At 35.6% G+C, this 17621-nt stretch overlaps 1 protein-coding gene across 1 annotated transcript in view; it reads right to left on the reverse strand.

The window, feature by feature from the left end:
• Positions 1–15714, reverse strand: part of LOC115418334 (uncharacterized) — a 41065-nt gene extending 25351 nt beyond the window's left edge. The window contains exons 1-3 of the mRNA XM_030132759.1: positions 15582–15714; positions 7533–7658; positions 1158–1313 (exon numbers count right to left, since the gene is read on the reverse strand). Of these exons, the coding sequence (XP_029988619.1) occupies positions 1158–1313; positions 7533–7658; positions 15582–15638 (339 nt within the window). The 5' untranslated portion in view covers positions 15639–15714. The remainder of the gene's footprint in view (positions 1–1157; positions 1314–7532; positions 7659–15581) is intronic.
• Positions 15715–17621: the final 1907 nt, after the last annotated feature.

A 17621-nucleotide genomic window follows, 5' to 3' on the forward strand; every position in this document is an offset into this window, starting at 1 on the left:
AGCTGTTTGTAGCATTGCAGTTAATGCTACATTGGCTTTGGCCTTTTCCATCACGTAATATTGGAAGATTTTATTCCAAAGCACTGTGGACGGTGTTCCCAGATCACTGCCATCATACTCAGGTACAAGGCAGGTCTCCATTAATGGAATAATTACATGAATACGAACAGTTTGGACAGAATTTAACTGAGGACTAATTTGATGAGTGTAAGTATAGAATAACAGAATTATGACAGTGGTTATGAAAAGTAACCACCCCCTTGGATAATTTTCCCTTTTGTTGCATTGAAAATGGACACAACAAACCCCTCCTGTCCAGCTGATGTCATCATGTCTATGCATGTGCTGATGTCAGCATATCAATTGTCTCTATATATGTGCCAGGTCTGAAGTAAATTGAAACAAAATTGATGTTTTACAGACATTGGAAATTTCACCCATGATAAGATAAGATTGAAAAAATACATAAGAATTGATTAAAAAAAAACCATTTGAACTTTGACCTACTTTTCCAAAAATGTAACCATGTCTATTCTGGGTCACTGGCAATCTATGAACCCAATTTAGTATGAATTCAACCAATATTTTTCCTGCTACAGACATTTTAAATATTGCCCATTATATGTAAATGGGGAAAAAGATTTTTAAAAATATTAAAAAAAAAAAAAAAAAAAAGTAAACTTTGACCTACATTTCTCAAAATGTAATGGCATTTATTCTGGGTCACTTGCACACAAGGAAAACAATGTAAAAAAAAAAAAAACACAAAACAGTGAGTCAGTCTCACTCACTGCTCTGTTTTTTTGCCCCTGGGGGGTGAACTGAGCATGCTCAGATGTCTATGAAAAGAACAAAGTCTATTCTATCAGTCTATTCATTTTGAAATTTGACCTATTGAGCAAACTGTTGAATTTGTGTGAATATATATATTTTTTTAAATCCTACATTCAGAACGATCACCACAGACACTTCAGGGGTTAAAGGGTGAACATGTCTCAAGAACTTCAGTGAATCAGTATGTATAATCCCTAAAACAGTTAGGATGATTTTAATGATGTATAAAACACACACTGCAGAGCATAAGTCATGAAACATATTGGAGACACTGTTCAGTTCATGCATTTAAAGGTTTAGGGCTGAGTTTTAGACACACTTACATTGAACTGCGGGTGTTTCTCACGGTCCAGAATATCGGTGACAGTTACAAACCCGGTGTCATGGTCCACTCTGAAGAGATTGAACGGTGGTTTGTCAGCTCCTGGTCCGGACAGAGAATACTCCACCTTGGCATGTTTGTCTTTATCAGAGCGAATCTAACAAAATACAAACAGAGTGATAGAGCATTGTAAATATTCACAGTGTGACGATGGAAAATCTCAAGGGAGCTTTAGTGTTTAGAATGGCAATGAGTTTTTAATGTATCCAGAGAGTAAAACAAATGAATGTAAAGCACTCAAATCTGCTATTGTAGTTTTATCCACTGGAATATATTAGACAATTTTAACTACATTTTAACATAAAAAAATTCCATTCAAAGGATAACATGAAAAAGTAAGCAGATCCTGCTAATACCCCACAACACTTTGCCCCGCCTGTTCACTGAAACCCTACCTACCCAGGGATTAGTTTAGAGTCTTAACTTTAAGTGTTTTTAAAACTAAAGAAAAAAAAAAAAAAAAAAAAAAAGCAAAAATTTTGAGAAAGGCACAACATTATAAAAGAATTGGGTGAATACTGTGTGAGAAATGGGTTGGACAAAGTTGTCAAAGTTGAAATTAAAAAAAAAAAAAAAAAAAAAAAAAAAATTTAAAATCCCAAAATTGAAATCCAGTCATAAAACTGTGCACTGTATCTTTCCTAGTAGTAAAAAAACATGTGTGACATTTGAAAAGAATTGGGTGAATAGTGTCTGAGAAACTGGTTGGACAAATTTTCTAAGTTGCAATTTTCAAAAATTTGTAAAAAAAAAAATCCACAAATTTATAGTCAGTCATAAAAGTATAAGTAGAGTTACAAAATGCGAAAAGAAGAAGTGGGAGAGAGACATATAAAAATCTGAGTAAGCAATTTATTGAAAACTTCTTTTTGCATTTTAAAACTTTACTTAGAACCTTCTTACAATCCAACAGTGAAAAAGGTAAATTCATGCAATTTTTCAACAGGTCTTAAAATTTTGATCAGGAGTGTATACCATAGATAAAAAAAAGTCTTACAACGAAGACTTGCAACAAGTATATTCCGCTTAAAATAAGAATTTTAGCATTCATAATCCTTAGAAAATATTTTCTTATATTAGGAAGCGCAATTTTCTTACTGCACTGGCAGCAATTTTACTTAAAATAAGACATTTTTACCCAATAATTATCTTATTTTGTACAGGCCTTCTTGGGGAATCTAGTGGTGGGATCGACCCCCCCCCCCCCAGACCTCTTTGTAGTGTGTGTTATTCCTTGATACACACTGACTTTGTCACTTTTGTGCAGTGCTGGCTACACCCATGACATGTTCACACAGGTGTTTACTGATAAGTGCTGCTACTGTCAGCCCCACCCTCTAAAACAACTGTCATACTGATGTACTACCAATCTGACTTAATTTTGTCATAAATTAAGTTACTAATAAAAGTGTTCTATGTGATTCATATGATTTAAATTCAACCTTGAAGCAAAATGGAGACATGAAAAGAGAGTGATCCTGCACTGGCGTAGTTTCTCATATCTAAGACACATTCTGCTGTTTTCCACACCTTGGAATTACACTGAACGTTGTCAGCTGTGTAAAATATTGCTGCTTATATGTCAATTTGACACACAACAGAGCTTTTGTCAGTGCATTTATGCTGGAACCTGGATGTGAAAAACAGTCATCTGCTCTATTTTGACATTAAACATTTTATTTTAACATAAAATGCAACTGTTAGTATGATCTGATGGAAAAATGTGGGACTGTGGCGTAATCCAGTGTATATGCTTGTATATGGCGTAAACATACTTATTTTTCCGTCATCGTTGCGTGTACCCACTTCTAAATCCCCCTGATGTGCACCATACAGTAGTATCTGCAGCCAAATTGTTCATTTTTACCTTACCAGTTGACAGGCCGTAAGCTATTGTCGTCATGCGGCATCCGTCGGCGTCATCAGCGTCTGTCGTCTGTCATCCGTTACAAAAATTTCAATCGTCTTCTTCTCCGAAACTACAACTCCAACTGACTTCAAACTTGGTATGCAGCTTCTTTATGATGATGTCAACAAAAGTTACTGAAATTATTTGGATCCGGATCTGATTCTGGATTTGGTGTGACTTTGAAAAATTTCCCCATTGTAAGAGATAGGAAGTGGATCGATGCAATAACTAAGTAAATATAAATAATATCCAGTGTAAATTTATACTGTACAGCCCTGATGGGAAGATGACCAAAACATAATGTCCACATGCTGATCAGGATCTTCTTCTGGATCCGGGAACTTACGGAAAATTTAACATGGGCTCTTATGGGGAAAAAATTTCAATCGTCTTCTTCTCCAAAACTACAGTTCTGATTGACTTCAAACTTGGTATACAGCTTCTTTATGATGATGTCAACACAAGGTATTGAAATTATTTCGATCCGGATCTGATTCTGGATTTGGTGAGTCTTTGAAAAATTTTCCCATTATAACACATAGGAAGTGGATTGATCCAATAAATCAGTATCAATGATATCAAGTTGGAATTTGAATTTTTTTACAGATCTGATTGGAATATGACCAAAACAAGGGCTATTTCTGTAATATAATAAATACACTGAACTGGGTGATAATAAATGGCATCTGGATACATTTCCCAAAGCTTTTCATTTGGCCAATAAGCTACAGGGCCATTGGTCCTATTTTTTACCCTAGGATGGTGAAGCCATGACCCGCTCTACTCTGCCTCTAATTGGCTAGTACTCGCTGCTCTCACTGATTAGATTGGTTAACTTTAGGCATGAGGACTAAACGAGCCAATCAGGCAGAGTAGGGCGGGTCATGCTGAGGAAAATATCGCTAATTAGTGCTGTCCATCTCTGGAACCTGATTGGACACCTCAGGAACCAGTGCCGCCCCAGTTGATTGACAGGTCACTGCACATCTTGTTGAAAGGTGCACGATGATTGGAAATGCGAACAAGACAGGCAGAATAAACATCTGCTAAGTGAGTGACACGTATCGAGCAAACCTACTTTCATGAAATACACAATTCTGAGGTAAGTTTAAGGTGGTTTCAGAATGAGTCACTGTTTTAAACTACTGGTCATATGACTGCGCGTTTAGAGAAGAGATTTTGTCACCAATAGTGTGAGTAGGCTAATGTTATGAAAGGCTAACGTTACTGACCCTGTGCACCAACGTCACAATTATCACGTGATTAGGGGTTCAGCGCCATGGTGAACGGCAAAAAAAAAAGCAGCACAACAAACAAACGAATGAGCGACGGATTATGGCTACCGGTGTGGCATAAAATACGGACCTTGTAAAATTTGGACCTATTTGGAATTTGCGCACGCGCGAGCGCACCCTTACCGGATGTCAGGTTCAGCGAGGCTTATGAAATAAGTACCTTGCGAGTAGAATTGTGCGCTTTTGGGTTGTTAGGGTTAGGGCAGGGGTACAAATTTTATAGGGGTCCATATTTTATCCGACACCGGTACTGAAAATAAGGTTTTGGAGTTGTCCTGCGAAGTGACTAACCTTACTGAACGGCAGAAAGAACGTTGTTTGGAGCAGCTAGCGATAGCAGGGCTAGCTACCGACCTTTCTCCCCCCTGATGTGTTTACGAATCTAGCAAAATCCTCCAGACTACCGGAGTTTAAAGCACATGATCTGTACCATTCTGTTGTAAATGGAGTGTCCCCATTCACAGGTGCTGATCTAAAAGCAGACAAAAGTCTGGATGATACCAGTTCTTAGTCTCAGGTTAGATTACAGAGTCTCTGTACTGCACTCACAGCAGAGGAATGTATCTCATAATGGTAAGGGAAAGATACAGCTAACGTTAACTAGCTAGCTGTGTATGTATTTAACATGTTTCCCCCAGCAGGCCATCAAAACTCAAATAGACTGTAACCAAAAGCAGCTCTAATTAACTAACTTTGTGTAATAATGTTAGTGGCTGTCATAAGTAGCCTACAGTATTAGCTCTGTTGTTGAAGTGTCTGCCTTTCTAGCTACACACAGTAATATGTACAGTTCCACCACTAGAACATATGGCACAGCATAATGACAATAACAGTATTTCATAGAACATAGTGCAGCTGGTAAAAAAAGGCAGCCACTACAACAGAGCTAATATTGTAGGCTACTTATGACAGCCACTGGAGCCTAATGGCTCATAGTAGTTAACCCAGTCTAGTCATCTAGCTAGGTGGAGCTAATATGCTATGGACACAAACAGAGCCTGCTCTATCTGTAATATCAGGTCCATCATATCCAGGCTCTCTCTGGAACCCTGCTGAAACCATGGGTGTCCTTGAAGAAGTCTGGAACTGTTGGAACTGTGGGACCACTGTACGTGTAAAGCAGGGTTAAAAACGAACAAAAATGAGAACGTTCAGATCAAATTCTATATTTGCCGGTTTGCCATCCAGTGTGCAGTCCGGCACTTCCGCCGTCCATCATGGTGCTCGTTTGTGGTGTGAACAGAGCGTGGCGTAACGTGCAAAGGGTCAATAAAAGGCTAACGTTATGAAAGGCTACCGTTATCCTATGTTTGCTTCATGTTGAATACATTTACATTCATGCAGCTGCTTGTGTGACCAGTAATACCTACAAACTGCTCCTGATCAAGTCATGATAAATTTATAATAGTGAGCAAATACTACTGATAGATTTTTGGGTAAAATAAATAGAGTAGTCTTACATGTCACTGTTTCTAAAACAGGGCGTTTTTCTGGACTACTTAAAGAAAAAAAAGGCAAAATTTGAGAGTATACCCATTTCTCCAGGGACCACTAAACCACTGATGTGGGTAGGGATGTAACGATATGAAAATTTCATATCACAGTTATTGTGACAAAAGTTATCATGGTTATCATTATTATCGCGGTATTGTTGAAATTGTGCTCAAAATGTTCAAAAAGTAGTAATACACACACTGAAATAATTTAACCAAGTTGTATTAAAAAAAAAAAAAAATAAGAGTCACAATGTATCTTCTGTTGACAGAAACATTCAAATATTAACCCTAAGTGGTCTGAGCCTATTTTGTCCGTTTTTCAGTCCTTTTGATTTTGCCTTTATATACTGTATAAACAAATGTTTACTATAGCCATGTTTGGGATCTGTTTTTTCAGCACAACTTCATCTATGTCATCTGTCTATTATGTTTTTTCACTTTAACCAACTATAAAAACATAAAAGGACAGAAAACACACACACACACACACACACACAAAAAAAAATCAGATTTGAAAAATGTATATACTATACTGCATAAATAACACACAGATGCTTAATGAACCTTTTCAAAGACTTTAAAAGTGAATATTGGTTCCAGATATTAGGCATATAAAATTAAAATTGTAATAAATTAAAACTATACTCAAATATGTCTCCCACATATTTGTCTCCCACCCCCTACATGAGACTGTAAGAGCCCTAGAAAGCACCATCAGTGACCGGCTTCTTCACCCACGCTGCACAAAGGAGAGATACCGCAGGTCCTTCCTTCCCTCTGCTGTCAGACTTCACAATCAGTCCTGCTCCCAGTAGATCACCACAAATGTGGAGTAATAACAACCCTCCCTCTATCCCATCTATGCTGTATATACTCAAATCTGTATTTTTATATATATATATATATATATATATATATATATATATATATTCTAACCATTGCACTACATCATACCAAACCATATTTGCACTATCCTTTTTAAACACTTTTTTATTCAAATTTATATGACTGCTCTTACGTGTATGTGCATGTTGTGTGTATGTTTCATGCTGCTGATAACACTGTGAATTTCCCCATTGTGGGATCAATAAAGGAATATCTTATCTTAAATATTTGACATTAAAGCAGATCTTTACATAGGGTTTTTTCCCCTAAAAGTGCGATAATCAAACACGGTTATCATGATAATTAGAATTTAAACGGTAATACTAACAGTCTGCAATTTTACTGCGGTTTATCGTTATACCGGTAATTGTTACATCCCTAGATGTGGGACATGAAAAGTCTAATCCAGATCAGCCACAGGTAAAAGGAGGTGAACTGGACTTTCCGTCTCTCTGTGTTCATAGAAGACTCCTATATCAGTCACTCAGTGTTCATGTGAGCCTGAGGCCCAGGGCGGATCATACCAGTATGTACAGTAGTAGCATTATAGAACAGAGATAAAATATTCTGTCCCAGCTGTTACAAGTACAGACGGGTTTATTCACTGCAGGATTGATGGCGGGGAAGAGACTACTTTGTTGTTTTGAAAAACCACATCAGCCAAATTTTCACTATTACTTTATTCCGCCCCATGTTTCTAAACTGTGGGAAATAATCAAAAATCAAATTACCTTGGCAATGAACTTCCTGTCTCTGTAGTCTGTGTTCTCCTTCAGCTTGCAAGGGGGAAGGATCCATTCTCTTTTCTTCCTCCTCAGGGCCTTTTCACTCCTTGATCTTGCATCAGCACTGAGCAACTGGAAACACAAGCGATTATACTTTAATGAACTGTTTCTTACAGAAGATTCAAGCCTCTGTCGGTCGATTTACACTGAAAACCATCTTCAACCGACTTGTAGTATTCATCAATTCAGTATGTGACTCAGTTCTGGACTATGAACGGTTCACACTGTGATCTGATATTGGCCACATTTTAGAAATTAATGTGAACAGAAAAAAAAAAAAAAAATCAGATCCAATCAGTGAATCAGTGTGAATGTGGACAGTGAACATTTTCATGGGGTTAAAACACAATCTAAACTACAACTGTTTTTCATAGCTGAATATTTCTAACAATTTATAACATTAAGTCATTGAAAAAATAAGAAAAGTGAACCCAGACTGACTATTTAATTGTTATTTGCATATTTCAATTGCTTTGCCTCATGACATACTGTATACATACTGTATATCAGAGGTGTCAAACTCATTTTAGTTTTGGGGCCTCATACAGCCCAACTTAATCTCAAGCGAGCCAGACCAGTAAAATGATACTATAATAACCTTTAGTGCAAAAAAAGTACAGTTAATTTCTGAAAGTTTTTACCACTACAAACTGTCTTTTCACGAAAATGCAAATAACCTGAAAAACCTGAGGTTTCTTGAGCAAAAATAAGTGCAATTCTAAAAATACTATACCGCGACATATCATTTATACATGTTCATTATATATAGATCACAGTGGAGCCACAAAGGCACAAAATATTTAGTAACAGACACAGTATTGTTGGAATTTAGAGAACTAAGATGAGACTGACACATGAGTTTGACACCCATGCTGTATACACTTAATTTTACTCCAGTAACTCCTGTCCTCCTCACACGTAAGAGACATGAGAAATGAGCTTTTCTGACTGAGATTATCAGTAATTACAACTCTTAACAGTGAGCAATGACTGATTTGATTTATAGATGTGATCATCTGATGCCAATGTGGTGGGAAGTGGATTTGGGGCCAGGAGCCAGGCCACTGTCAGCTGCCAGGTGAATACTTTTTGCACTGCTTTAGGCTGTGGTTTTGGACATGATTATCCCTGCTTTGTGGTGAGATCATTGTTTGTGGCGCAAGACTGACATGAGACTGATATTAGATTGAAAGCATACAATAATGCACCAGTGTTGGTTGATTAGTTAAAGATGAGTAAATATAGATGTAGATGAGTCACGAATGTACAGATGACGTCAACATGGGAAGATTAACGGCTGTATACAGTGCCGTTACAGAATATTTACAGGGATAAATGAAGCTAAAATATAAAGTTATTGAATAAAACGACCTTAACTACAATACGATGGTGTTGTAAGTTTTCACAGTTCACTTTGTTGGGTAGCTTTAAATAAAATACAATCATTGGCTCAAGATGTCTGTTATTTTATGTTTTATCAGTTTAAGGTTTTAAATTGTTGCAGAACCTTAATGAATAAAAATCAGTCATTTTGAATTTTTCCCTTAACTTTCTTTTTGCATCCACTTCATCCCTTTACATATGGTTCAACTCTGTTTTTTCGTTTCTTTTTTTTAATATAAAAACACTATTTTTGATTGTTGATTGCAGTTCATTTCATAAGTATACAATAGAAAATCATTAAATAATCATCAATAAATTATTCTTAAAACAGCAGTGTACCACAATTGGATACCACCAGAGCGCATATATATATTCACCCCATTTTTTTTTTACCCACTGGGGAAATTATGTGTATGTATTATGTGTAGAGGGAGTGCCTTAACAACTAAAACTCTTAAATACTTGAATGTGCGTATTATCTAAGGTTGAAAAGTGCCATAATGATATAGTATTAATCAATTATCAGCCGTTGATGTGAAACTTATTTTAGATTCACATACGTTGCCTACACATCTGTGGTTTGGAGAAATGTGCAATGACAACATTTTTTTTTTCTGTGTTTGTTCAGAGAACTGATGACTGATTGAAAACAGATGAATACAGCCGCTGGGGTGGCAGAGCTGCAGGTAAGAGGGCGTGTCCTGAAAGGTGGAACAGCAGGTGAAAGAGAAGAGATGATGATTGAGGATGGGAGGGGAGGGGCCAGTGTGTGTGTGTTTGTGGGGGGGGGCAACCATCACGCTGTTGTGTTTAATCAGTCAACTCAGTGTGTACGTGTCTTCACAGTTGATCATAGTAACAGTGCTAAGGCCTGTTCATGCATGAGCTGGTGGAACAATAAGAGGGTAATGTTATCACCCCAAAAAAATTTAGAAATAAAAGCTTTTACTACAGTTTGGGCTGTATAGGAGCTGCTGCAGGGTAAAAGACTGTATGCATTTTGTCAGCTCGAATGTTAAATAAGCACATGAACATAGTTTCCATTCAGCTATATGGATGTTTACACCTAAAACAAAAAAATTCGAATAAATCATGAAATATCCAAGCTGGAGTATTGAGTCCAGTTGGAACAAACTGAATAAATGCTGACTAAATGTTGTTGTATACATACAACTGAATAGTAGTAGATTGCAATCCTGAATGAATGAATTAATACAGGAAACAAACATATGAGCCGTATTAAATTGGAGCCGCAAATGTGAGAAAAGGCCTTTGACAAACTGCTGTTTTTGACGAAATGTGTCAGATGTCGACCATCTTTGGGTTTTTGGACAAACTGGATTAAATTCTGGGTCAACGACCTCTGGTTATGTTTATCATCAGCTCAGATCATGTATTACTATATGAAAAACTGCCTGTAACTGGCAAAGTTTGGATAAAAAAACCTGACTGAACTGTTTTAGCTCTTCCTTTCCCTTCAAAACCGAGATCTAGAATGTTGTTTCAGTATGTGACACACTAAAAATAAGACTAAAGAGGTTAAAAATAGCACCTACATGCATCATAAGGGCTTGTACAATAAGTAGAAATGTGATCTGCTTCTGTTCACAAATGACCGACTTACAACACAAATTTTACACAAGCACAATGTCTATGTAAATATTAGCATTTCTGAACAAAGAGACGAGTCACGAGTATGGGTTGCACACAATTTCACAGATGAAGTAAGAGCAGCTCAGATCAATTTTCAGCTGTTTTTACCCTAACCCTAACCACATGTGAAAAGTCATTTAAGTCAATGAAATGAATGAAGATTTAAAACTATATATCTAACACAGAAAATTATGGTTATATTAACCCATAAAGACCCAAACATCCACTGGCGACTAAAATCAGTAATTGATTTAAAAAGTGAAATAAGTGTTGATCCACTAATCCTATCTATCCATGTAAATAATTGGTGTAAAATACAGTTTGTCATCTTTTCATGGTCATCAGATATGACCCATTTGGATGTTCAGAGGCTCCGTAGTAAACAAAGAAAAACCATCATCTTCTACAACATTAATTTACTACTAAAACCCAGAGTTGGATCAGTGACAGTGGATGGACACACTGGGTTTCTGTTCAGTTAATGATAGATTTTGATGAAAATGCCAGTCTTTTTCAGTTTTAATTTAGTTTTTCTGATTTTATTTTGACATGAAATAACCAATGAAGGAACCATACATGGACTGTTTACATAGGAATTTGATCATTTAATACAAAAGTATGTATGTTCTTTGGCACATTATATAATTCAATAATGCAGACATTTAAGACAAAGCTGCATGAAGGAGAAAAACATGAGAATGGAGAAGTGAAGCCAACATGTATATCAAAGCTGTGTGAAGTGTCATGTTTCGTGTTCTGTTGATCTACATAGAGCAGTGGTAAATGTGTGACTGACATAATCTTTACATTGACAATTTTTCCTGTCAGTTATATATTTAATCCCCATACTTCTATGAAAACACCTGAATCTACGTGGAAAGACGATCCTCTGTTCTTCAGTCACAGGGTTGACTTTCCTTTTGATCTTTATTCGACTGTTACAGAACGAACCACAGAACAATTTCCAACTTTTTTTTTACTGATTACAACTGCAACATTAAAAAAAAAAATAAAGCTTTTCATCCATTATTTGGTAGTTTTGGTGTTCTTACCCCATCTAGCTTGATTTTTTATATAGAAAACTTTGTTAATACCTAATATCCTGGTCATTAGGGAAATGATTGTATAAATTCACATATACAAAGTGCTAATCATTTAAAAGGCTTTATTCTACTTTTACTCATTATATTTTGTGCTATTTAATCCCTCAACATTAATAAGTGGTCAAGTCTTATGCTAAAGTTTGTAACATGTAATGTTTATTCTAATCAGAAAGTGATTAAACAGTTTTCATTTAACATGGCTGTTGCATAAAGTTAGAATAGAACAAATATAATCCACATTTACGTCCAACAAATGTTTCTTTTCTTGAACCTGAGGCATAACCACATTCTGAAAACCAGCCTATAATTATAAAACCTAGCAATTATCCTGTAAAAGCAGCCTAAAGTTTATACTATTGTGTTCTCGGTTAGTGGGTTCGAGCAGCAGTACTGCCAGATAATTAAAAAAGAATTAGTAGTTTTGGTTAAGTACTAGTTTCCTGACATGGGGTCAGATTATATAGTGACTTTAATCTTTCTAAATCATATAATTCAGTTTTTTGTGTTTTGTGCATATATTTTGTGTATTTTCTTGTTGTAACTGAAGAAAAAGGAATGTGAAATAAATATTTATGCTGATTTCAATCCTGCAAATATAACAAACCTAACGTGGACTAAGACTTTTACTCAGTAATCTGAATGAAACCTGGTATAAAACATCAGAAAATGAATGCAATAAATCTCATTTTGTCTGAACATGTTAAGTGGAAAGAGAGGTCATATTAAATTCCAGCACTTTGGTTTATAGAAGCTGTTTTTCCATAAAACTGGTCTTTTTTTTTTTTTTTGCTGTGCATACTTCATAAATATCCAGATTGTATCGCAATACAGAGACTGAGAAATGCATATGTATGATCAGTAAAACTTTACTAAACCAACAAACCTCATGTTGGCCCAGGGTTTTTACACTGTACCGTAGGAATATTCTCAGTAATTCACATGAATAAAAATCTGAATATGTAATATATAAAATGCAGAATACATAGGAAGAGAAGGAAGTGTTTCTATTGTTACACTGCAAAAATCAAAATCTTACCAAGTGTATTTTTCTCATTTCTAGTCAAAATATCTCATCACAGTTAAAGTAAGACATAATCACCTAAAGAGTAACTTTCCAGTGAGATATAAGAACTTATTTTTAGACAATAGATCTTGAAAATCTTATTTCAAGAAATCTTACCAAGATAATTTTCACTTGTTCCATTGGCAGATTTGTTTTTTTTTTTTTTTTTTTGCTTAATTCAAGATTTATTTATTTATTTTTATTCAAGCAAAAAAAAAAAAAAATCTGCCAGTGGAACAAGTGAAAATTATCTTGGTAAGGTTTCTTGAAATAAGATTTTCAAGATCTATTGTCTAAAAATAAGTTCTTTATATCTCACTGAAAAGCTACTCATAAGGTGATTATGTGTTATTTTAAGTGTGATGAGATATTTTGACGAGAAATGAGAAAAATACACTTTGTAAGACTTTGATTTTTTCCAGTGTAGATAAAAGATTCTGTGACAAGATACACATTTAGATACACAATGGCAAATTCTGATTATCTTTGCACATTACTGCTGTCAGTTTCATAACACATATTTGCAGTTTTTTCTTTTAATGAGCATATTATTTTTTTCTCTCATTTACTAGAATAATGCTCCTCTGAAGTGTATAAAACAAGTGTCCATCTATTCAAATTCTGTTTTATAAAGTGTTATCACCATCAATTAATTCACCACAAACAGTGAAATATCAGAAGTCAGTGTTGCTCATTTAAATAGCAAAATGTCTACTAATAACAACTGAAAGGCTTGCATGCACAGAGTACATTACAGTTGTTGTTACAGTCAGAGCTGGGCTTTGTGTTACTGAAGTTTGACAAGTGCTGTTTTAACCCATAAAGACCCAGGGCTACTTCAATGACAGTTACAAAAATCTCTATTTAGCTTTTCTTAAGAGATTTATCACCATTTATTATAATATTATCCTCTGCATTTTGCAACATTTAAGTGAAAATCAGGTATTTTCCTACATTTAATTCACTAATTATGCAGATGTTCATAAAGGCCCAGATTAAAGTTGAGGGTTATTATATTAGAAACAGAGAAAACTCAAGAAAAAGTGACTTTTGCAGTAAAATATATCATTAACTGTACATAATCCAAGCATCTCCATCCACTGTCATTAATCAAATTCCGTAGGTTTTACTGGTGAATTAATGTTGTAGAAGATGACGGTGTTTCCACATTCACTATGGAGCCTCTGAAATGAGTCATATCCGATGACCATGAAAAGATAATAAACTGCATTTTACACCAATTTTTTACATGTATTAATATGATTAGTGGATCAACAGGTATTAAACTGTTTAGATCGGTAGATGATTTTGGTTGCCAGTGGCTGTTTGGATCTTTATGGGTTAAGACACCAGTAGTCATTACAAAGGCTTCAGGGAACAGTAAATATGCACAAAACCTCATCTGCACAAACAGCATTCTCCTCTAAAAGGAGAACAGTTATGAAACCATCACAAAATGAGCCCAAAGTGCAACAACTTTACTGTTTTAGCACCTTTATTAAAAAAAAAAAAAAAAAAAATCTCTTGTATTAAACTAAAAACCTCTCAAGGAATCATCAAATTTTACTTCATGAAACTAAAATAAAGACTAGGAAAATGTACCGAACTCTAAGTGCTTATTACAAACACCACAAACACACACTCATCGGTATATAAGTATTGGATTGTTTTAGCCTGTTGCTGGTTAAATTCTTACCCCAAATTAGCTGGAATATCAATCAATCAAATGTTATTTAAATAGCGTCACATTGTAACAAATGTTGTCTTATGACACTTTACATTGAGAGAATATCTTATGAATACAAATAGATGCAACCACTTAAATTTAGATGGCTTTTCTAATGAAGAACATGCTCGACAATACTTTTCTTTGCCAAAAATGTAAAAGGAGTCAATTTCCAGAAATCTTGAAGTCTCTTTTTCTTTTTGCAGTGTTCAGCTTTGCATTGTAATCTTAACCCATAAAGACTCAAACATCCACCAGCAAACAAAACCACCTTGATCCACTTATCCTATCAATACATGTAAATAATTGGTGTAAAATACAGTTTGTTATCTTTTCATGGTCATCAGATATGACCCATTTTCAGAGGCTTCATAGTGAACATGGAAACACCGTCATCTTCTACAACATTGATTCACCAATTAAACAACACCATAACAAACCCATGGAGTTGGATCAGTGACAGTGGATGGACACACTGGTTTTATGTTCTTTTTTTTTTTTTTTTTTAGATTAGATTAGATTAGATTCAACTTAATTGTCATTGCACATGTCACAAGTACAAACCAACAAAATGCAGTTTGCATCTAACCAGAAGTGCTTAGCAGTGATTAAATATTATATATTACAGATTAAAATAGCATATGATAGCATATTATACATTTTATACAGTGTGTACAGGAAGTGTTTTGATAGATTTTGATGTAAATATCGGTTGTTTTTTTTTTTCAGTTTTAACCCTCAACTTCAGTCTGAGCTTTTATAAACATATTTGATGATCAATACATTAAATATCGGAAAATTCATGATTTTACTGGAAAAATTATTTTATAATAATCACTTAAGAAATGTTGAATATAGACCAAAAAAATTCTTTGGGAACTACCACAAAAGTAGCACTGGGTCCTTACTGGCTAACTCTATAACTCTTGGCATAAAAACCCATCCAACAGATTAATTATAGTGATCTCCTTCCGAAAACAAAAGCCTCTCATGGAACCACAGATTCTCTGGCACCACATCACTGTGTTTTGGTGAATGCTGTGAGTAGCTGCAGGGTAAACACTTACCAAAGCCAGCAGTACCAGTAGCAGCAGGCTCACTACTGCAAGGGAGAGCCTTGCCATGTTTGCAGAGATGTCACACCATGCACTAGTCCAGATAATAGTCTTCCAGTATGCTGGTGTAAGTGTAAACTCTGTGGAAAACTGGAGTCAGGCGGTCAGAGCAAAGCAAACTGATGTGCCTTAAATAATTTCTGCCACAGACACACCTCTGTACTTCACCATCCTACCTTCACACCTCCACATGCAGCCCCCTCCTCTTCCCCCCTCCCTCCCTTGCTTCGTGAAGGGATGGATAATTTCAACTGTCACATGCATGTTTCTCAAAGGTGTGTCTGCTTGGTGTGTAGTTTGAAAGGTTACTGTAGAGCCCCGGGGTTGAACGCTGCCTCGGCTTGATCAAACACTCAAGGCTGACAAGGAATGATAAGGAAAACACTCTGTGAAAACAGTCCTGAAAGTCAACTGAAATCATTACATGCACATTTTTGAAGTTAAAAACTATCATTTTAACAACTAGAAAAGCACTCGGAGAGCGCAGACCTCCGCCAAGCGCAAAAATTCCCCACATAATCGGTGATACAAATCCTACATTTATTTTTTAAAATAAAATCCGCCTTCTGGATCAGATCCGGATCAGCCTTTGAAATGTGATAGAGGACCCCATTGTCAATTCCTGAGTTAAATTTCATGAGTTTTGGTCAATAATTAAGCGAGATATTGGGAAACAAAAATTTTGGCCCCATTTACCACAATGTTAACGAAAATTTCAAAGTGATCCAGAATCCAGGATTTCTTCCGGATCACCCCCAAAAGTTAATCATTTCTTCCTTATCCCATTTCCAACAAACCCTGAAAATTTCATCAAAATCTGTCCATAACTTTTTGAGTTATGTTGCACACTAACGGACAGACAAACAGACAGACAAACAAACCCTGGCAAAAACATAACCTCCTTGGCGGAGGTAATTACAGCAATGACATAGCCTATGAGTTTTCATAAAATAATGATGTATGTCTATATGCATGTATCTTTATTTAAGTGGGACAGTGCACATTAATGAACACATTTATACATTCCATTTCACTATAAACGTGTAAATATGCTAGTTTGCGTCAGTGCTAATTTTCTTCCGCAGTCCCCACTTAATAAATAAATAACAGTGATCCGTGCAATACAAAGCAATACAGTGGAATAAGTGCAGTACAGAGCAAAACAGTGTAATATATTACAAAACAGTACAGTTCAATACACTATAATATAGTACAAAATGACATTTGTGCCTATGTGTCAAAGATTAAAATAAAATTTCAGCTGATAATGCTGATGATAATATAAGACTTAACCCTTTCTCAGGCAAGTGACTTCCTCATACATTACTAGACAGTGACAACAACAGTTCCAATGAGGACAGTGAGACAACACTCTCAGGTCCAATGTGGTCTACAGGGTCTGTAAGGTCCACCTCTACATGAACAGTGAGTGTACCTGCTTTGTTAGGTACCATGAAGTAATGGTACTGATGTAAGGCATGATGTTCAAAGGGACAATGTGGATGTGGACAGGGGTCTGGATCAGCACTGATGTTGGTCTAATGTTCTAAAAGTGATGTTCTAATGTTCTAAAATGCATGTTCATTTCACATTACATGTTGGGGTTTTTTTGTATTTTTTAATATTTGCTTCTTGGATTTTTATTTTTATTTTTTTGCCACTTAGGGGTAAGGAACCAAATATGGTAACTTAATTGACCTTGATTTTCCACAAATTTTTGAAAAAAATTCACAAAAGCAATTAAATCTTGTTATGTCCTCCAAATAACACAGTAAGGTTGAAACTTTGAATTTCAGAGTATTTCTATGAGTGTTGATAAAAGTGCCGAGCTTGCAGCATTGATGGATAATTTGTGTATGTGATGACACTGATACCAGAGAGCATTTATTCCATATGTGTGAGATACTAACAATGGCTTTAATGAAACTGTGTTGTTTAACCCAAAGAGGCTCAAACCTACTTTTGTAGCAGTTCCCAAACAAATTTTTCTCT

The sequence above is a fragment of the Sphaeramia orbicularis genome, chromosome 4, assembly GCF_902148855.1.
Source record: "Sphaeramia orbicularis chromosome 4, fSphaOr1.1, whole genome shotgun sequence".
NCBI classification, from domain to species: domain Eukaryota; kingdom Metazoa; phylum Chordata; class Actinopteri; order Kurtiformes; family Apogonidae; genus Sphaeramia; species Sphaeramia orbicularis.